Source organism: Magallana gigas, chromosome 8, assembly GCF_963853765.1.
Source record: "Magallana gigas chromosome 8, xbMagGiga1.1, whole genome shotgun sequence".
Lineage (NCBI taxonomy): Eukaryota > Metazoa > Mollusca > Bivalvia > Ostreida > Ostreidae > Magallana > Magallana gigas.
The window spans coordinates 6041576-6060611 of NC_088860.1; the positions used below are offsets into that span (position 1 = coordinate 6041576).

Consider the following 19036-nt stretch of genomic DNA (forward strand, 5'->3'; position numbering starts at 1 on the left):
TCTTGCTTTCACATTAGCAGCAGACTCTTAGTTTGAATTCCATTTCAATTAATATTGTGTAGCCATCTACTGAAGCAAATTAAAGGCTCTAATCTTTACCCTTTGAACTTTACTTTATTGTTTGAAAGAAACATCTCTTGGAAAAGTTTATCATAAATCTTCAATTTACCAAAAGGCAAACCCACTGGATTATAGTGCTTTGAAAGAAAGACGTTCATTACCCTGTAAGTAATATCTAGTGTATTATAAGCACTGTAACTTGAACTCCCCGTAAAAAAAAAATCATAAAATAAAACAATGTTCATGTATTTATTTCAGAGAGAATTATTTTAATTACAAAAACACTAATACATAATACTTCCTCGTAAGTTATCGTACTGTAGTAAATCAAAACAAATATAATTCTACAAGTCAATAACAAACAAAAAAACCCAATGATTATGGATTAAATCACCTGCTGTATACATAATAAAATCCTTTAACAAGAATTGCACTTGGGTACTGTTTGTGGTTACACAGCTAGTTTGGTACAACAACACAGGAGGCACAAATAATATTATAAATAGCAGTTACAATATATGTACACGACACCAATGATATCGCTCTTCGTTGATTCGGGTTACCGTAGTTAGAAAATCTTAATACCTTCACAATATACCAATAATTTCTAATTAAACACCACCGCGACAATAAAAGATAACTACAGCTAACAAGATAGCACAATTATGTCCTGTAATACATGCATTCTTTTGATCCAAAGTCTACAAATTTGTTTTTATGTAATGGTTCATGCATTACAAATCAATATCTACCTTAATTCACAAGTTATTTCTAAAATCTGAAAGTCCTACCAAATAAAATGATATATACACTACAAAAGGAAACAACTTCGAAACTTCACTGTTTTGAATAAATAAAATAAAGAATTGAATAAAGATAAATCTGATGGCTAATGAATTAAATATAGGAAAAATCCAATTAAATATTGTTAGTTAATAAGAATTAAGTATCATAAAATAATAAATTGTAATAGCCTTTGTGTAAGAAAACTGATCCGTCTCCAGATAAATGTTTTATCTCTAACAATGATGCCTGCTTAGCTTTGCATTAATTGGCTAAGAAGGAGTAAATACATTTCCTCAGATACATGTACATGTATTAAAAGTATTAAGCAAATAAATCCATATTAGTGTGCTTGGCTATATGGATAAAACATTTAAAGAAAATTCTTCAATAAAGGAATAAACTCATTAAAATATATTTCAGGGTTTAAACAAGCAATTACCTCGTAATGAACTGCACAAATAAATTTTAAATCCCTCATTCAATGTACATGTACGTTTGAACTAATTCACACTGAAAGATAAAACTTAACGGCATACTGTGAGTCTCTCTATTGCACAGGGCAGATTCCACTGCTGAGGTAAAGCAGACTTTATGGATGTGTTTTTAATGCCATCCTTATTGTAATATCATTTAATGCAATGAACAATATTTATACATCAACCAAAACAACAAACAAAACCCCAAAGGAAAAACATAACTGTACACAACTCTACGTGTACATGTATCTATCAGGTTCTATCATTATGAGGAAATCAAAATTTAAAATGTGTAACTAAACAAATATTTAATAAAAAAATATCCGACTGGTCCCATATGAAAACAAATGGCACTTATTCAGAACACCTTGTCATAAGAAAAGATTCATACAATGTACATAAAAATCATAAAAATTCTTAATAAGTACAAGTTTAAACATAGGAACACTGACTAGACCAATGGACAATTAATCATAAAATTAAAACCGTGAACCTCCCCATAAAAACACAAGACCAAAACACATGTAGAAGGCAGTCCATAAAACTGGAAAAAAAATATAAAAGCAACTACTGGTAGTTTGATTCACAAACCAATGTCCTCTATGCTTTTACATGAACTTAATGCAGTACATACAGGAAAGCCATACAATGCTTGGCAGTTAAATACGTTAACACATACAATTACCGGTATAAGCTTCCCTAGGAGTACAAGTGTATATAATTAATGTATAATAGTACCGGTATATAGTTTATAGATGTAGACAATGAGCACTTGGTATTTTCCTTGATTGTAGCACTCAATCATGACAAAATAAAAATTCAAATCACATTCATTCCACAGTGTCTCACTAACAAACATGGCAGTAAAATTTGCATTATAACTTATACTTGTCCTTCTGTCACATCATTTAAATTTTCAATTTTTACAGCAATTATTGACTTAAAAGGTGTATTCTGAATCTGAGGTTTTCTTGTTGAGAAAAATAAGCACCAGCTAAAATATCAGCTAAAGAAAGAGAGTCCAGAACACCAACATAGTGAAACACTTCTTCACATACAGTGAAAACAAGGAAATAATCAGCAATATGGAAGTCCATGTAAGTTTAGTTTGTGCCCTCCCCTTTTCTGTTGCATTGTGGTAGAACTGAACTGATGTCATGCGACGTGAATAGTTCATGTAAGTCTAAGTTTCTGCCCTCCCCCCTTTTTGTTGTGCCGTGGTAGCACCGTCGATGTGATCAGGTCGATTTGTCACTGCTGTTACTACTGGTCTCCTCAAAGTCATCGTCGTCATGGTGATGAGTGACCTTTGTGGGTGTCTCTGGACGAAGGTGGGCCACATGTTGAACTTTGGCGTATTTATTTTCATTGTTCACGGAGCGTTGCCGGGCAATGGTGAAGTCGTCAGCAGGTATTGTATTCTCATGCGATACAGTGGACTCATGAGGCAGCTGTGCACAAATAAAAATAAATGTCAATTATTTATATTCTGTTTCTATAACTTTAACTGATTATATTGTCATCAATTTAAATCTAATATTAAGCTATTGGTGTATACATCCTTTTTTTGAATACCAAATCAAACTTCATTAACTGTTAAAACACAAGTCTTTGCAAAAAAAGGCAAAACCTTACCAGCATTGCAGGTGCCCTGAACATGTATGTAAAGGGATAGTGGATCAGATTGATGACAGAAGCTGCATAGATGTCTGCAAATCGCTGAACTTGTGAGGAGAAGAATGTCAGACGGGATCCTGAAAATCAATTAATATATTACATGTACGTCAGTTGTTATTTCAGAAATCACTGAAACACACCCTCAGAATCAGGTGGTAAGCAAGGTTTATTATACATGTATTCTAATGAATAGATACATACATGCAGTCTTTTATGGCATTTTTAAAGTAAAAAAAAAGTCCACACTAGCGAGACGATACCTAATACAGGGTTATTTTCGCCAAGTGTAAGTTATAGACCCTCTACAATTGCAAAGAGTTTCGCCCATATATAGTTGTGTTTAAAGAAAGATAATTTGACACAATGGAATTCACAAAGTCTTTTGAAAAATTCATCTGCTGACGATGAAGGCAACAGGGACGAAAATGAAACGAGGGGAATATTTCCCTGTTTACAGTAATACATGTATACACAAACAATCATATATCTTTTGGTGAATTTTTTTTTTACAAACAAATAACAACAATTCAAGCACCTACCGCTTCTGAATAAACTTCCCAGCATGCCATACGACAAATCTAGTTCATGGACTGTGTCCTGAAAAATTGAAGTTCCATGTATGTAATAATGAAACAATTTTATAGTGAATTTTTCAAATGGTTATCAAGTTGACAACAAAACTACACTAACCATCATGGCCCTTTGAACATTAGAAATGTCTGGTTTTTCCATATTACTGCTGTCTAGGTTTCTGGAAAATAAAGTTAGAATTTCAGGATACAGAATAAATGTGCAAGGGCAATATTCAGCTTGCAAAAGATGAATTCATAAAAAATCACCCCTAACGGACCAAAGTCTGAATTCTTTCTGCTAAAGTTGATCAACATACAGTATACATACAGGTACAGTATACACCAAACTTGAAAGTTAAATGTATATGCATAACTCAACAACATAAAGCTAATACAAATTAATGAGGTAAGAAATATGCTGATGGAAATTGATGCAAACCATATTTTTGCTCATTGTAGGTGCAAGAATAATCTTCATACAAAACACTGTATCTTGCCTACCTTGGGAATAGCCCCCTTCCCGACCCAGCTATCACTGCTTGAGTATAAGAATGTACTTTCGCATTTTTGCTGCACCCCAGCTACATAATTCAGTCATTAACTACAAGGTATCCCAGTATCGGTAATTGCTATTACATGTTAGAATGATGATCTCAATCTAACATCTTACTTGTAAATAATACTGAGGGTCTGCTCTAGGGATTTGATTTTGTTGAACAGCTCTGATTGGTCTGTCCACACATGAACCTCTGTTGAGAGTTCAGGAACAACCAGAAAGGTTCGCCAGCCGCGCTGTTTTTTGGATCGTAAAATGTCACCAAATATGTGGTCTCCCACATACAAGACATCTTTCCCCTGGGCGCCAATCATTTGGGATATCACCTCACAGGAACCTGAAACAGAGAAACAAACCAAGATATACCAAATGAAGCATAGTGTAATTTCCAAATTTGAGGATTTAATTTCCTTGTTAAAAAAAAAAACAAAAAAACTCTCACATATTTTCTGACAGTTATGAATGGAACTACTGGTGTGCTTTACTATTTTTTATTCTTGTGATTTTAAATAAAATAGTGCATCAGGAAAGCAAGTATTGAGGAAAAGGACTTTAAAATACTTCAAACTAGCTTTTATTAAATCTATATCATCCAATTAAAAAAACTCTGTTGAAGCTCAGCAAGAAGTGACCTACCTCCAGAATAAGCACAGTGTTGTTCTAGCTTCCCCATGTGGTGACCAATACTTAGCTTACCAGAGTTCTAAAAACAAAATCATCATCATCATCATCATCATCATCATCAACATCATTATCAATTTTTCAGCAGTACACTAACCAGGTCATTTTCCATTCATCCGTATATACAATTCTAATATACCGTAATCTGTACATCTTTAATTTGCTGATTTTTTCAATTTTCTCTACTTACAATGTCAATTTCTAGTAGCCTACCTAAGAATTAGTTACAATATAAACTTTCAGTTATACAGTGTCTTTAATCTAAGATTTAAAGCTGTTTCTTAGTGTCTAGAATCAATATTCTGTTACTGAGTTTATATTTATTCATTTACTGATCATTACAGAAGTTTGCTGTTAAGGTTTATGCTGCTACTAATAACCTGTAACAGTTATTTTTTCCTGTTACTTACTGTGTTCACTTTTCTCAGTATAGTTCCTTCTTCAAAAAACAATGGTTTCTTTGCATCAACAACAACAAAGTCAAAGTATGATGTCCATTTTCTGCCTTTAGTCTGTCATAAGGAAAATGTGTAATATATGTAGTTTATTTTAATTATTTTCATTAATGATATTTTAATGTTGATAAAATATTTGATAAAGACTGTATTATCAATGTATTAAGTACATATACATATCTATTTTTAATCTTAACCTTACCTCAGGGAAATCAGTTAGATATTCCATTATTTTCTGGAAAAAAATACACCAAAATAGGTTAATTATAATTGATAAATTATACCCAAAGGCCTAATATTTTACCAACGGTTTATAATGATACACGCATCATTATAAACTGTATGCTAAGGTAAAATATTAGACCTCCGGGAGTAATTTATCATTAAGAAGGAATTATAAAGCAAGGCTGCATTCAATGTAGAAATTATTATTCAGCATTATACCTGTCAAGTGGGAATTAGATCAATGAAGAGAAATGGAAAGAGAGAGTCGTAAATAAACACTGAATTGCCCACAAATCCAAATAAAATAGAAGAATGTTTATCAACTCAGATGATAGTTAACAATGTTTCTTCCTTCTATTTTAAAGCTTTACTTACATTTGTGTATTCAAATTCACTGTTAGTGATAATCATGGTCTTCTTCCCACTCTCCCTGATTCTGTCAATTTAGGTAATAAAAAAGAAAGATTTAGTAAAGGGTTAGGGAAGATGTCAATTTATTGTATGCTAGATTGCTAATTAATAACAGATTAACTAACAGCCTCACCTGTCCATTAGGACTGGCAGTCTTGGATCTTTATGCACATATCGCTCCAAATTTGCTACAGTTTCACTTTTGAGATTGCCCTATAATTGAATAAAACATGCTAGAGTCACAAGAGTGGTATGGATAGAGTAAAATGATAGAAACATTCATGGCTTCAACTAAATTTCATTGAAGTTATAATTAAATCTCTCTCTCCTCTCTCTCTCTCTTTCTCTCTCTCTCTCTCTCTCTCTTGTTTATATGTAAATTTTCCACCTTCCACAGGTTTCCTCATTCATTCATACCAGATATGACAAACACTAATGCAGAGCACCAATGACTTACATAGAAGTGGACCCAGTCGACGGCTCCCCGGACGTCCTGGAATATGGACTGGTAGGACATGTAGAGCTCCCCACACCTCACCCCGTCCTTATTTCTGTAATCAAGTTAAATCACGGTAAGTCACACCAAATACTTCTAGAGACAACAACGTCTGTTAATCTATTACCAGAGAACAGAGAGCGAGAGAATGACAGACCAGATGCTTGTCAGGTTTTAAAGCCTTCGCCTACCCTACGCCTCACTTCTCCTTGCCTCTTAACTCAGACAACAGATTAGATTCATGCATTTACACTTAAACTAAGTTGTCTTATGCAATATTGCTTAAAATTTTCAAAAGTACAGTAGAAGCAGAAGTTTTTGTGGGGAAAATTTTGTAATATTTTATTGCTGTGGAAATATTTCCGCCTAAGCAATACAGTGTATTACAAAAAGTTTGTTGTTCTTGTAAAATTTGCTTCAACAACTGTTATTAAATCATATCAAAAATAGTCATCTAATATTTTTTATTTGCTGTAAATTTGAGATATAAATGTATGAAATCCTTCATTTGTTTTAAAATTTCCTGTGTATTATTTTGTTAGAATCAATTTAGTACTAGGTAAAAGAACAGAGTGTAATGTAAGCTAAATGTCAACTTGAACATAATCTTATTATGGCTGCCTGGTTAGAAAGTCAGTTCATGCAAAAATATGCTTACATGCATATGCCACCTATCCTTACACTGCAGCCATTGAAGTTTGTGGGGAGAGGGATTCTTCTGGGGATGTGTCAAACTTACCAAATACTAAAATATCATCACTTTCATATTCAGGCAATTGCTGGCATTCATGAGTTTAAAGGAAGGTGGACCATTTTTTTAACTTTATATCAAATCTATTCGTGGTTTTTCACCTTCATAAAATTAAAATTAATTCCATAATCTATGAAATTGGTCCTTAAAAAGTATGGTATAGATTTCATTAATGGACAAAGACAGCAATTGCAAGAAAATGCTTTTGAACCGGGTGATACACAGCTTGTAAAGAGGCACACTTTAACATTGGTTAAACATGTTGTCTGTAGATCTCTTTCAGAGACATCTTACCTAGACATACTTAACTTCCCTTACCGAGGGACAAGAAGGGGTGTGACAGCGCCGAGGCACCCAGGGGGTGTCTGCTCCGTCTACCTGTTAAATAGCGGAAAAGAATCGTCCTATCTTTCCAATCACATGTTTAGAACAACAGTCCTTTCACACCACACCCAGTTTCCCCGATTTAATTCTGAAGTTAGGGATTTTGCCTCTAAACGAGGTTCCCTTGCTGGATTAAATCACAATTCATCTTCTAACTTTATTACATATTATTGTTTTCACACTATTTTCAACTTGCAATCATCTACATGTAAATTTTATAAGAATAACTCTTTGTTTGTTTTTCTTTTCGATGTTTTGTATAGATGCTTTGAAAAAAAATTTAATAGCATACATATCTACCATTTTTAACTACTCAACTATTACAAAAAAAAATCAAATTTCTGATGACTATAAATACAATTTCTATTTACCCAGAGGTCAACCCTTTTTGATTTTTTTTTTCCAATACTGTAAGATACAATTATTTTCATCATATGTACGTATTTTACTGCTTATAGGTCAGTTATAGGTCAGTTTTGAATTTCAGAAAATAAACACAATTTAATACCACAAAAAATTTTAAGGTATAAACTTAAAAATAAAGCAAAAAAAAAAGTCATGTTTTATTTTTTAGCAGTGGGCCCTCCTGAACAGCATTCTTACTAGTTATTTACTCAAATTTTAGTTAAAACAATATTCAATTGGTAAATGTTGTTAGGACACCAAACTACTGTTATCTTTTGCAGCATCCATTAAACTTGTAATGAATAACCATACACCCTCCTTATTTTTTTTTTCATCACAAAATGTCTTAACTGGTTGTCTGTCAGACAAAAAATTGATTTGCTTCAATGCCTCAAACAGATTGCCTCCCTTTCTCACCGTAACTTCAGACTGGTGTCTTGCGGACGACTTCTTTATTTTTCGTGATCATGACAGAGAATTCTGCAGTGCCTGCTTCCCTGGACTGACTATACACAATGTCAGAGATACATAATATTGTAAAAGGTTCAGACGTACCTTTCATACTCCTTACTGGTGGTGAAGTAATCAATCAGGCACGCAAGCATGTAGGTTTCTGTGGACAGAAACATGACAAAATATTTAAGGTGGTTCTCTACACATTGAAATAGGTTCTCAAATCAGCAGAAAATTACATGATTATGCTGGATGGCATGATGCATAACAAGTATATAAGTCAAATAGGCAAAAAAAAATGTGCATTTTTGGATAAAACATTACATTTTATAAATTTGATTCAGAAGACATAAACAAAATCCCCAGGCAGATTCCAACTTATGATATGTAGTTCACAAGACCGATGCTTTAACAACTGAGCTATGCTGATATACAACTAAACTGATTGATACAAGCAGTTTAATAAAACATTTAAATCTCCATCTTGTGACATAAAAAATTAAAGTCTAGGTGTAGTGAAGCACATTTACATTAATGACGTAATATCTCACAATAAACAATTTACAGAACACTTCATCCATTTCCTGATTTCTTGAATTCAGATTGCATGCATTGTGAATTACATAATTATAACAGCCCTATTAATATACATGTATTAATGGAAATTTTCTCTCATATTAAGAGATCTTACAACATTATATAGGTACATGAGAGTCTTCAGTTTCTAATTACCAGTAGTTCCATGAACACTGTGTTGAAAATATGACCTACCATAGATTCCTAATTAAATGCAAGGAATTTATTTCAATATAAAATCGTGAGAAACACTTTTTCCGGATTTTAAAATCTCGCCATTATTTTCTGTTCTTGCATAATATTTAAAAAATTTACAGAATCAAATGACATACCTGGTAAGTGGAATAATGTGTTGAGAACATAGATTCTCTTCTCATCCAGGTTGACAAACTTGTTAGGGTACAGATCTCCTATCTCAGATCTACAAAACATCATGAAAAAAACCCAAGATAAACCGGCAGTTTGTATACAGAAAATCCCCTCAACAGGTGCTTCTCTGAAATGTATATTTTCACATGTTTTTCTATTTTTTCATAGGTTTTATAAGATAGTGATTCATAGACAACATCTGGTCAACTAAGACCAACAAACAACCCAACAATCAACAAGTACAGAACAACATGCCCCTTTTTTCAAAGAGAGACAAAATTAAAATCTATGAATCACATTAAACATACTCACTTTAATGGTAACAGACCATAGTCTTTTGCATATCACAAGTCGTAGGTTTTCTAGCATTGCTGTATGAAATCATTCAACAAGTCATACAAATACAAACAGAAAAGACTGAGCTTGGACAATATGCTCATTCCTTACCCTTTCAGAAATCTAAAGCCATGTACACAGACCAATATGTTGCCATAGGCATCCACTTTGAGTATATTTCCATACAGTTTATCAAACCAAAGTCCTCTGAAAAAACAAAACAACAAATGATCAGAAAAGCTTACTTAAGCCTTCAGCTTTCATTATAAAATTCATCATTTTTAAAACAAACAGAGAAGAAATATCGAAACTTGCCTGCAAGGAAAAGTGGGATCATATTCAAATTCCTTGATGTCTGTGGGATAGCCAATAGAAATCAGTCTGTCCTTCAGCATGGTGAAGCCCATGGTCTCGTACTGGGGCGACTTATACACTGTCGACAACAACACAGCTATTATTTCACTACTACAAGTCTAGTTATACATGTACAGTAATACAGTAATGTTTGTCTGAATAAACATATATGGTAACTATGATCAGATGATGCACATTCTTCTGTTATGATTGCTCTGATTTTCAACCATTACACCTACTTACCGTATGTATGATACATTTAAAACTAAGTTTGTGATTTTCCTTGACAATTTTAAATAATTTTTTTTAATGATTTCAAATGAAACAGTTTACTGAAACTGACATAACATCACATGTATTAAGAAGACATGTAGATAGAATCAGACCTGCCAATGTGTAATCCATATCAAAGCCAAAAAACTTGATCTTGTCCAAGTTTAAACTTCTGTTTACAAACACTCTGAAAAAAAAAATAAAGATATATTCAAAAATGATGAATTAATTTTTTTAAATTATAGATAAACTTCTACTGAATTCATAAAAAGTCAATAAAATACCGGTACTCAGCATTTGCCAAAATTTGCAGACCGGCAGTTTTTCAAGTGCACTAGCATTCTGGGATCATATTATTTTTAATCTACCATGCTTCTCCTTTTGTACTGGTAAAAAATTAAAATTGAAGATGTCTAAAAAAATTAACTTATTTAGAAAAACAAATGGCCTTAAATGGGGACTTCCTTTTGTATCGACTCCACTTTTTATACTTAGTATTATTTAACATTCTAGAATACCAATAGACATGAAGAACAAGTAAAATTGTACTTGGATAAATTAGCTGACTTTTGTAATCAAAAGGTAATTGTACCTAATATACATGAACCCCCCCCCCCCCCCCCCCCCCCCCCGCACTGCTGCCTCTTCTTGACCCAAGGTTTAGTTCAATAGTTTGAACAAGCTCTAATTTACCATGCAAGCTCTTATGGGTAAGTAAAAATTTGATATTAATGTTTATTTGACTCTGGATTTTTTCTAAGCATCCTATTCCATTTCTCTATTCATCTTCGCCCCATTTCACAAAGAGCCTGGCCCTTCATTTGAACAAATTTGGGATCCCTTTTCCCGAGGGTGCTTTGTTTAAAGTTTGGCTGAAGTTGATTGAATGGTTCACTGTGAAAAGTTAAGATCAAAGATCACTTCAGACTTCAGGTGAGCTAATAATATTACTTTCAATTGACCTAAAACAGCAATCTGTACTTTGAGAAGTCATATTCAAACGTTAACCTTGCTTGCATGCAGTGTATTGATGGACTTTGTCAATGACACACATTCCATCCTGTTTAATATAACATATATAGACAAGTAAGTCACCTAGTTCCACATGCTTTGAACTTACAGGTGTCCTTATTCAAACTTTCTGATAACAAACTGTTTGAATAGCGAAAGGAGTGGTTTAAATCTATGTACATGTAACCCGGCCAGTACAAGTAATTTTAAAAGGAACTATCACTTTCGTTTCCAATTTCCAAAATCCTCAAATACTTAAAAAAGTCAAAATACCCTACCTGGTGGTTAATTTTTTCACAAATCCATTAAAATGTGCATCATAGACTAAACATATAATATTATTATAGCACAATATTAACATTTGAAGTTTAACAGACTAATTTAACATGTAACATGTAAATAATCCAATCACAGGCATGTAACAATCATTTTTACAATTCAACATTATCTGTGGGATAGCCTATTTTAACACAATTTGTACTCAATTTCCATGGGTAACAATCATTGTCATGTTAAGACATTACCTGTTTGATAGAGTAATGCACCATAATTTGCATTGTGACACAATACCTAACTATCCAGGTGTTGTTTTTACCTGTGGGACGGTTCTCGTTTCCAGACCTCCACCTCTGAGATTCCATTACTGAGACTCGGTTCTAGAGCAGGTTTGTTAGAGGGCTGAGAGGGAACGCTGGACAGGGATTCTTGGGAAGTCATTCTTGATCAGCACAGCAAAAAGTCTACAAGAAAAAAAAACCCATCAAAAAGCATCAAATATTGGCAAGTTTATTATGGTCATTCCTACCAAATGAATACCCTCAGTCCAAAAATAAATAGGACATTTGTGAAACACACCTTAGCTATTTCTGGTGGCATATAAATGCATGTTAGTAATTTGACACAGAAAATTTACTACAATCTTTAAACTTCAGTGATCACACCCTAACATCTGATTTACGTGATGAAAACCATGTACACAAATGTTTCACCTGTGTGACTCAGATCTACACCCACAACACAAGAATTAAGCTTTGAAAACTATTGTCAAAAATTACAAGTATAGGTAATGCCTGATGCAAACAACATGAATTTATAGCCATCGCATTTTATTACGTTACAACCTTAAGCCTTTGTTTAAATATCAATTTGACTCTATATATATATTGTAAATCCAAGTAAAAATCCTGCCATGGCGTTATGCCAATTAAAGTGTACTGGTAAATATTGATACAAAATACATCTAACATGTATGTTTAAATTACAACTTACCAAAAGTACACATGAATTACCCCTTGCTGCATGATGCTATTAATTAGTATAACAACTTTTAAGATGAATACATGTATATACATTGACCTTGGGTTAATATAAAATGTGACATAACATATTTTTTAATATGTTATATAAATGTCAGAGAGAGAGAGAGAGAGAGAGAGAGAGAGAGAGAGAGAGAGAGAGAGAGAGAGATTTGTGATTATGGCTGCATGGCTACATTGCTATAGTTTATAGCTATCCAAAAACTTCTTGTCATTGTGTGGGTATGTTTATACAGGGTATGTATTAACACGTGTGCTTATAGAATGTCACAGGGTACCAATGAGTGCTATGATATTAAAGGCCTTCCAAAAAGTACATATGAATGGAATATAGCTATAGCTATATGATGATATGAATATTTTAAAATTGGTGATAAGAAGTTCTATATTGGTAAAATACAAGCATTGAAAACCCCAAAACTGAATAAATGCCTTTCTTCTTTATCGCATATTCAATAAAATGATCTCTTTTAGTTTCATTCAAGTATAACCAAAAAGAAATTCTTGATTTGCAACAGTAAATAATGTTAATTTTTTTCTAGTCCGACCATGTTTATTTAGAGCAAAGTGCAGAATTGATATTTTCATCTAATTTTTTCTTTAGTTTAAATTATTCATTTAAAGTACTAGCTGGTAAGCAAAGTACATGTAAAATATGTAAAAATATTGTTCCAGTATTATTGATCAGAACTTTGGTAAAAACAACTGGAATGTAAGAGCAAATTATACCTTTGACCTTTGACACATATCCATTTACTCATTACACAGAGTTAGTTGGATAATTGATTTTTAATTCTTAACTGAACATGATCTACCAGTACATATATTGCCTATTGAATCAATAGGCATTATATCTAGATTACATGTTCAGTTTCTTTGTTTTTAAACATGTTAAAGAGCAGATAAGTCAATGCATGTGAAAATTTTGGTGATCAGTTTTACTTTATCAATTTCATTCTTCACTGTAAGATTGTCTTTTTTGCTTTGATTTTGGATGTGTTTTTTTTTAAATTGTAACAGAATTGATGTGGCAATCTTATCTGCTCTTTAAAAAGAAGAAATTGTCAAGCAAAATTGATTTTGAACAAAGATTTGTCATGGAAACACCTTATTACACATTTTTTTAACATTATTAGGAGGGTATAAAACATTTTCAAAGCAAAATTTCCATGTTTTTTTTTTTGCTGCATCTTTCAATATCATAAAATTACTTAGTAATTTAATTTAGATAGTATGTTTTAAATGTACATAAGGCATTCGTAAATTTCAAATAATTAAACAAACTGTGCTGCAAAGAGTACTGGCCTAAAACCAATTCTCGCCAAGTACCACCATTTCTTGCCAGTGCATTGTTACATCTCTGTACACACAAAATTGTCTTGTGTCGTGGCAAGAAATCGTACTGGGCCTTAATTGGTCATAGGCCAGTATTGTTTATCCTTTATCACATAGTCTGCACCATCTTGGCCATCTGTATTTTTTCATAAAAGAAGTTCTATAATGATTATTTGAGTTTCATGTCAGAAAGATTTTTATAATCTTTTACTTTAAATACAGTTTATCTTCGATATTTCAAACACTGATATCTCAGTGACACATACAATGGATATATATGTCCAACCACTTCATTTTTAAAAGTATTTTACCCTCGATATCTTGAATTCTCGTATATCACTCAAATATCACAAAGTTTTTAAATAGCCCTATCTAGTTGTAAATACAGAAGTCTTACTGTACCAGTATAAAGCACATATAACATGTATAAGGCAAGTTGCTGCCATCATTTTCCAAACTTCCTATATAATATTAATAATTAATCTTTTATATATTCAAATAAACTTTGTATTAAATCAATACGTTTAATACATATGGAAACTTTAATCTTAACTTTTAAAAAACAATTAGTCTATGTGTTTTGATTCATATTTGTTATAAAATTCTGCACTCGACCAACTACATCGTTTACGTGAGCATGATGTAAGAGACAGCTGAAAAATTCCTCAATATCTAATTTATATCGATTCGTGTGTAACAATATCTTGTAAACTATTAATGTAAAGTTTATCTATAAGAGTTTTCAATACATCTAAATGATATCTTTACCTTGTAGAAGATTACAAACGCTCAATCAGTTTTTACTACGTCCTATTTCAACTATGTCACAGCTGACAATGAACGCGTATTAACGAACCCGATCATAATTCGACCGCTGTAACATAAAAATCAAAGTACTGAAAGAACCGGAAATCATGTTTCCGTTTGGGGCGCACAATTTCAATTATCCTTATGTTTTATAACACAAATACATAATTTGTATTAATTATTAAAATAATTTCTATTAAATAGATTCTAGAGGTTAAAAATATGAAATGAAATTTATAAAAGCAGCAGTAACAATATCACTGAATCACTCGACTGAATTGGATGCATTCCATTTTTGGGGTGTGTTTTGTTACTTTTTTTTTTAACCGAACACTAATGAGCAAAACATTTCATAGTTTGACATATTTGAATACAGAATGTTTTCAAAACACGTTTAAAAACATTCATCGCTGTCTTTGATACCGGCGATCGAAGGGTCAGGGCCTAGAGTTGAGAGCTGTCAACAAAACGGGAAAATACTTTAAAGATAATTTTAAAAAATACTTTCACCTTCATTTTGCAGTAAACTTATGCTACAGTATGTTATGTAATTTTATATTCATTTCATGTTGGGAAATATATTTAAACAGCAATTTCACCATGCACATTTCCTCCGTAGAAGAGAGCGAGCACGGCATGTACAGTATGTACTTGAATTAAATCTCATATAATTTTATTAATGTGTGGTAAATTTCCTCTTTAAATTTTATTTTATAGATAACTTATATATTGCTGATGATGAATGTTGAGTTGAATTTGTTGATGTTTCGTACTTTGCATAACGTACGAAACCCCATATATATGGCTCATTCGAGATTCGAAATATACGAAAATTGAAATTAAGGATAATTACAATAATTATAATTATTCAGTTTAATATTCAAACATTTTCAACTTTCAATATTTTTTATAATCTATTCCTGAAAGCAATGGGGTCCTAAAGTATATATTAATATTTGAACTAAGTACAAATATTTACATTTATCGAATATGATTCCCTCTATTTCTTACGGAAACTTATTGTAATTCATAGCTCTGTAGAAACTGACAGGACTGCATGAAATCTACACGCCCGTTCATCAAATGGTCGACCGAAGAAAAATGCACGGACTGCACAAAATAATCATGATGACGTCAAACTCAAATTCCCATTGGAGACAATTTTGCTGTTTCTTTTTGCTAACATACATTATGTATATTAACAGTAATTTAGTTAATTTTACATACATTTTACTTAAAAATCAATTTATAAAAATTTAGTTATTTTTTTCTTGCTTTTAACAACCAATTTATTAATCCGTTAAAAGAAAGATGTGAATGTATGTATAGGCACATTATATAATTTCACAATGACAGTGGTTTTAGTATATTCTCTGTTCTTTCCTTTTTTTCGTTTTCAGCTGCTTGCACAACACAAGGTGTAAATTTTGTTTGCAAAGTTTTCATTCTGCGTATGTACAGTTTTACGCCGGTTTACCCTTTTCATAACACCGTATGTTTAAAAACAAATCAATCAAAAGACAAAGCAAATGAATGTTGAGTCTATATTTATTATATCTCCAAGTTCAAATTAGTATTTTTGAATACATTTATTATTAATATAATTAATTATTATTTACTAGCAAATGTACAAAACTTAATACTTAAGGACGAACCACCAGAAAAGTGACCAATATTCGGAATGTTGTATTATGGATATTAAACTCTCTCTCTCTCTCTCTCTCTCTCTCTCTCTCTCTCTCTCTCTCTCTCTCTCTCTCTCTCTCTCTCTCTCTCTCCACTGATATACAAGAAAATTAATATCTTTAATTTCTTAAGCATAATTTATGTACATGCATGCCGATCTGCTTTAACACTCAGTTATATCCAGAATCGTACAGTTTGTATGTCATAGATAACTAGTTGTCCTACTGGATGTCAACTCCACAGGATACATTGATGTAGGGCGACGGTTCTTCTGATAGACAGACAATGGACAGTGATGGCAAACTCAGTCACGGGAAGAGAAATATTCTCGATGTCTAAAAAGAGAAACGCATTATAAAGGCATTTAATAACTACAAAATCGTATAGGTTCGAGGAATATGGAGTTCCCCAATTGACGCATCTTCGCTAGCCAAGGATGTACGGAGTGGATCGTAGACCCTTGGCTAGCGAAGATGCAATTGACGTTGAAAATTGTTAACAGCTGCGGACATTCGCCAAGTGTCTCGCTATCCTCCGCTCTGGCTTCTCCTGTGGAAACATGCTCCTCATTGATACTCGCCAACATGTAGAATAATGTATGCAAAGAGATTTCTATAATGTTCATGTAACTGAAAATAAAATTTGCAACCGTGGAATTGTTGCAAACGGATGAGAAATGGGTGCTCTTAGGTTTGTTTAGAAACAAATGCATTTGATTTTTTTTATACACTGAGTGTACCATGAAACGGTATCGTTTCCAATATATTTACGCTAGCATTGTTGCAAGTAGATACTGATACTGATACTTATATACTATTAACTATAAAAATGTTTGCAAATAAATATAAGTTCAGTTCTGTTATCACATGAGTTCGTGTTATGAATATAAACTACACTTTATTAATTTGGAGAATTTAAGAATACAAATCTGTAGTTATGATGATCTAAAATAAATTACTGTAAACCAACTTTTAAACTATAAACAAAGGATTGGTTTGCGGCGAGAAATATTCGCGACAACAAGGCTCTCGCTAACCTCGCGAAAATTTCTCGCACGCGAATAAAAGTTGGTTTACAGTATGTGTCTCTGTATAAGCTACGTATGTACATCATGACCATGTTCATTGTACCATGTACTAGTTTATGTTCTGTGTGATAACTATTATAGGTTCACATCCTTAACTATGACGTCTACATTCCTATTGTGCATGTACAGTGTACACTGTTCATTTAGATTCATAAACGTTTGTACGATTTGTATCTTACCATACGAGATATACCGCGGTATATATCTGTACGGTAGCCATGAGCATTATTGCTGGGTCATTGCTCCATTTCTCTATGTCAATAGCTGGAGGCCTCGGAGCACACTTTACATTACACAATTAGAATAGATGCCTCTTTCATTGACCTGTGAATTACGGTCTTTACCCTATTATCTATTCCACAATCGTAACCAATAGCTCAAAGTCTCGGTGTACAATATGTATCATTTCTTTCTATCAATGTCGGATCTTCTGTGAACTATATATTGTCTAGGAGAATTATATCTATGTACATGTATGTTCATAACCACGTGTTCTTTCCAAAAGCCCCCCCCCTCCCCTCCCTCTCTTATAAACATAAGCGTTAAAATGCTGATATTAGTTACGAACATAAAAAAAAATTCATAATCATATTGTCTTGTATCATACGTAAATAGCAATTAGCGTTATTAATATGCTTAAAAACCGTATGCCATGATTAAATAATAAACCACGAAATATGCAAATGAATTTCACATTTTATTTTTTACCCGATGAACTGATTAAACTTTATTTAAAATATCGTGTTTCTATCTAATCCAATACTTCTCAAACTTTCAAGTCTAGTCAAACCTCAATCTGATTAACAATTTCTTATTGAATGTGAACTTTCGAGCGTGTCGATATATTGTTGTCTATTAGTCTTAACAACATTTTAAATTAATTCAATGATGATGCAAGACCCGTCGTTGAATTAAAACAACCATTCATTACACACTAAATGGTAGAGAGACCAAAATCAAAGAACTAGGGAGAGTTGACTCACTTCTCAGCAATGCGCCTTCTAATAAGTACCGTGAATCTTGTCCTCTCCGTGGAATGTTCCCACACAAGCAATAAATGATTTCATTTACAAGTATCATAATCATTAATTAGCTATTCAACTTTTTCAATTTTCTCTCTTGATAATTTGAATTTCGATATACTGACGATTACTAAGTTTTATTTTGTTGATTTAAATCACGCACACGAGTTTAAGTGCAACGCAATACGGATTTCATTGGCAAGTAATATATCCAAACTAAAAATTACTATATTCGAAATATATTCACATTTGCTATCTCTGGTGCATTTTCCGAGGGAGTGAATTGTCATGTTGAAAATTTTGAATTTACCAGGTGGCAGTAAATACCAAATTTACAACATGACTGTAAATTTTGTATTTACTGCCAGATGGTAAATTTATAATTTACAAAACGACAGAAACTCCATACTGACATATTGAATTGTTTCAACTTAGTGTACATTGCATGAAAATCATTGAGTGTCATTGTTTATGAT

At 32.5% G+C, this 19036-nt stretch overlaps 2 protein-coding genes across 3 annotated transcripts in view; both read right to left on the minus strand.

The window, feature by feature from the left end:
- Positions 1–295: 295 nt before the first annotated feature.
- Positions 296–14819, minus strand: LOC105338653 (cytosolic purine 5'-nucleotidase). Of its 2 annotated transcripts, none has more exons than XM_011443864.4 (18): positions 14727–14819; positions 11903–12047; positions 10410–10483; positions 9985–10102; positions 9781–9876; positions 9297–9385; positions 8491–8548; positions 6357–6450; positions 6033–6112; positions 5864–5924; positions 5466–5498; positions 5219–5320; positions 4764–4830; positions 4242–4464; positions 3690–3750; positions 3539–3596; positions 2958–3076; positions 296–2773 (listed from the first exon to the last, which is right to left on the minus strand). In XM_011443864.4, exons 2-18 carry the CDS (start codon positions 12022–12024, stop codon positions 2561–2563), a joined length of 1668 nt encoding a protein of 555 aa, XP_011442166.3. In that variant the 5' UTR covers positions 12025–12047; positions 14727–14819; the 3' UTR covers positions 296–2560. The 2 variants fall into 2 exon arrangements, with proteins under 2 accessions (XP_011442166.3, XP_019927145.3); XM_020071586.3 differs by lacking the exon at positions 14727–14819 and adding an exon at positions 12163–12300.
- Positions 14820–16297: 1478 nt separating this feature from the next.
- The window catches only part of LOC105338650 (dedicator of cytokinesis protein 1), a 44630-nt gene continuing 41891 nt past the window's right edge, over positions 16298–19036 (minus strand). Inside the window, exon 51 of the mRNA XM_066069180.1 lies at positions 16298–16786. Within this exon, the coding sequence (XP_065925252.1) occupies positions 16760–16786 (27 nt within the window). The 3' untranslated portion in view covers positions 16298–16759. The remainder of the gene's footprint in view (positions 16787–19036) is intronic.

Bases quoted from the DNA above. Each gene is read 5' to 3' on its own strand.
- LOC105338653 (XM_011443864.4), bottom strand. From the start codon at position 12,024: ATGACTTCCCAAGAATCCCTGTCCAGCGTTCCCTCTCAGCCCTCTAAC. The intron at 10,103-10,409 runs GTCTGATTCTAT...TGTTGTCGACAG, and splicing joins TATGGATTACACATTGGCAG to TGTATAAGTCGCCCCAGTAC. The intron at 3,077-3,538 runs GTAGGTGCTTGA...ATTGATTTTCAG, and splicing joins GGGAAGTTTATTCAGAAGCG to GATCCCGTCTGACATTCTTC.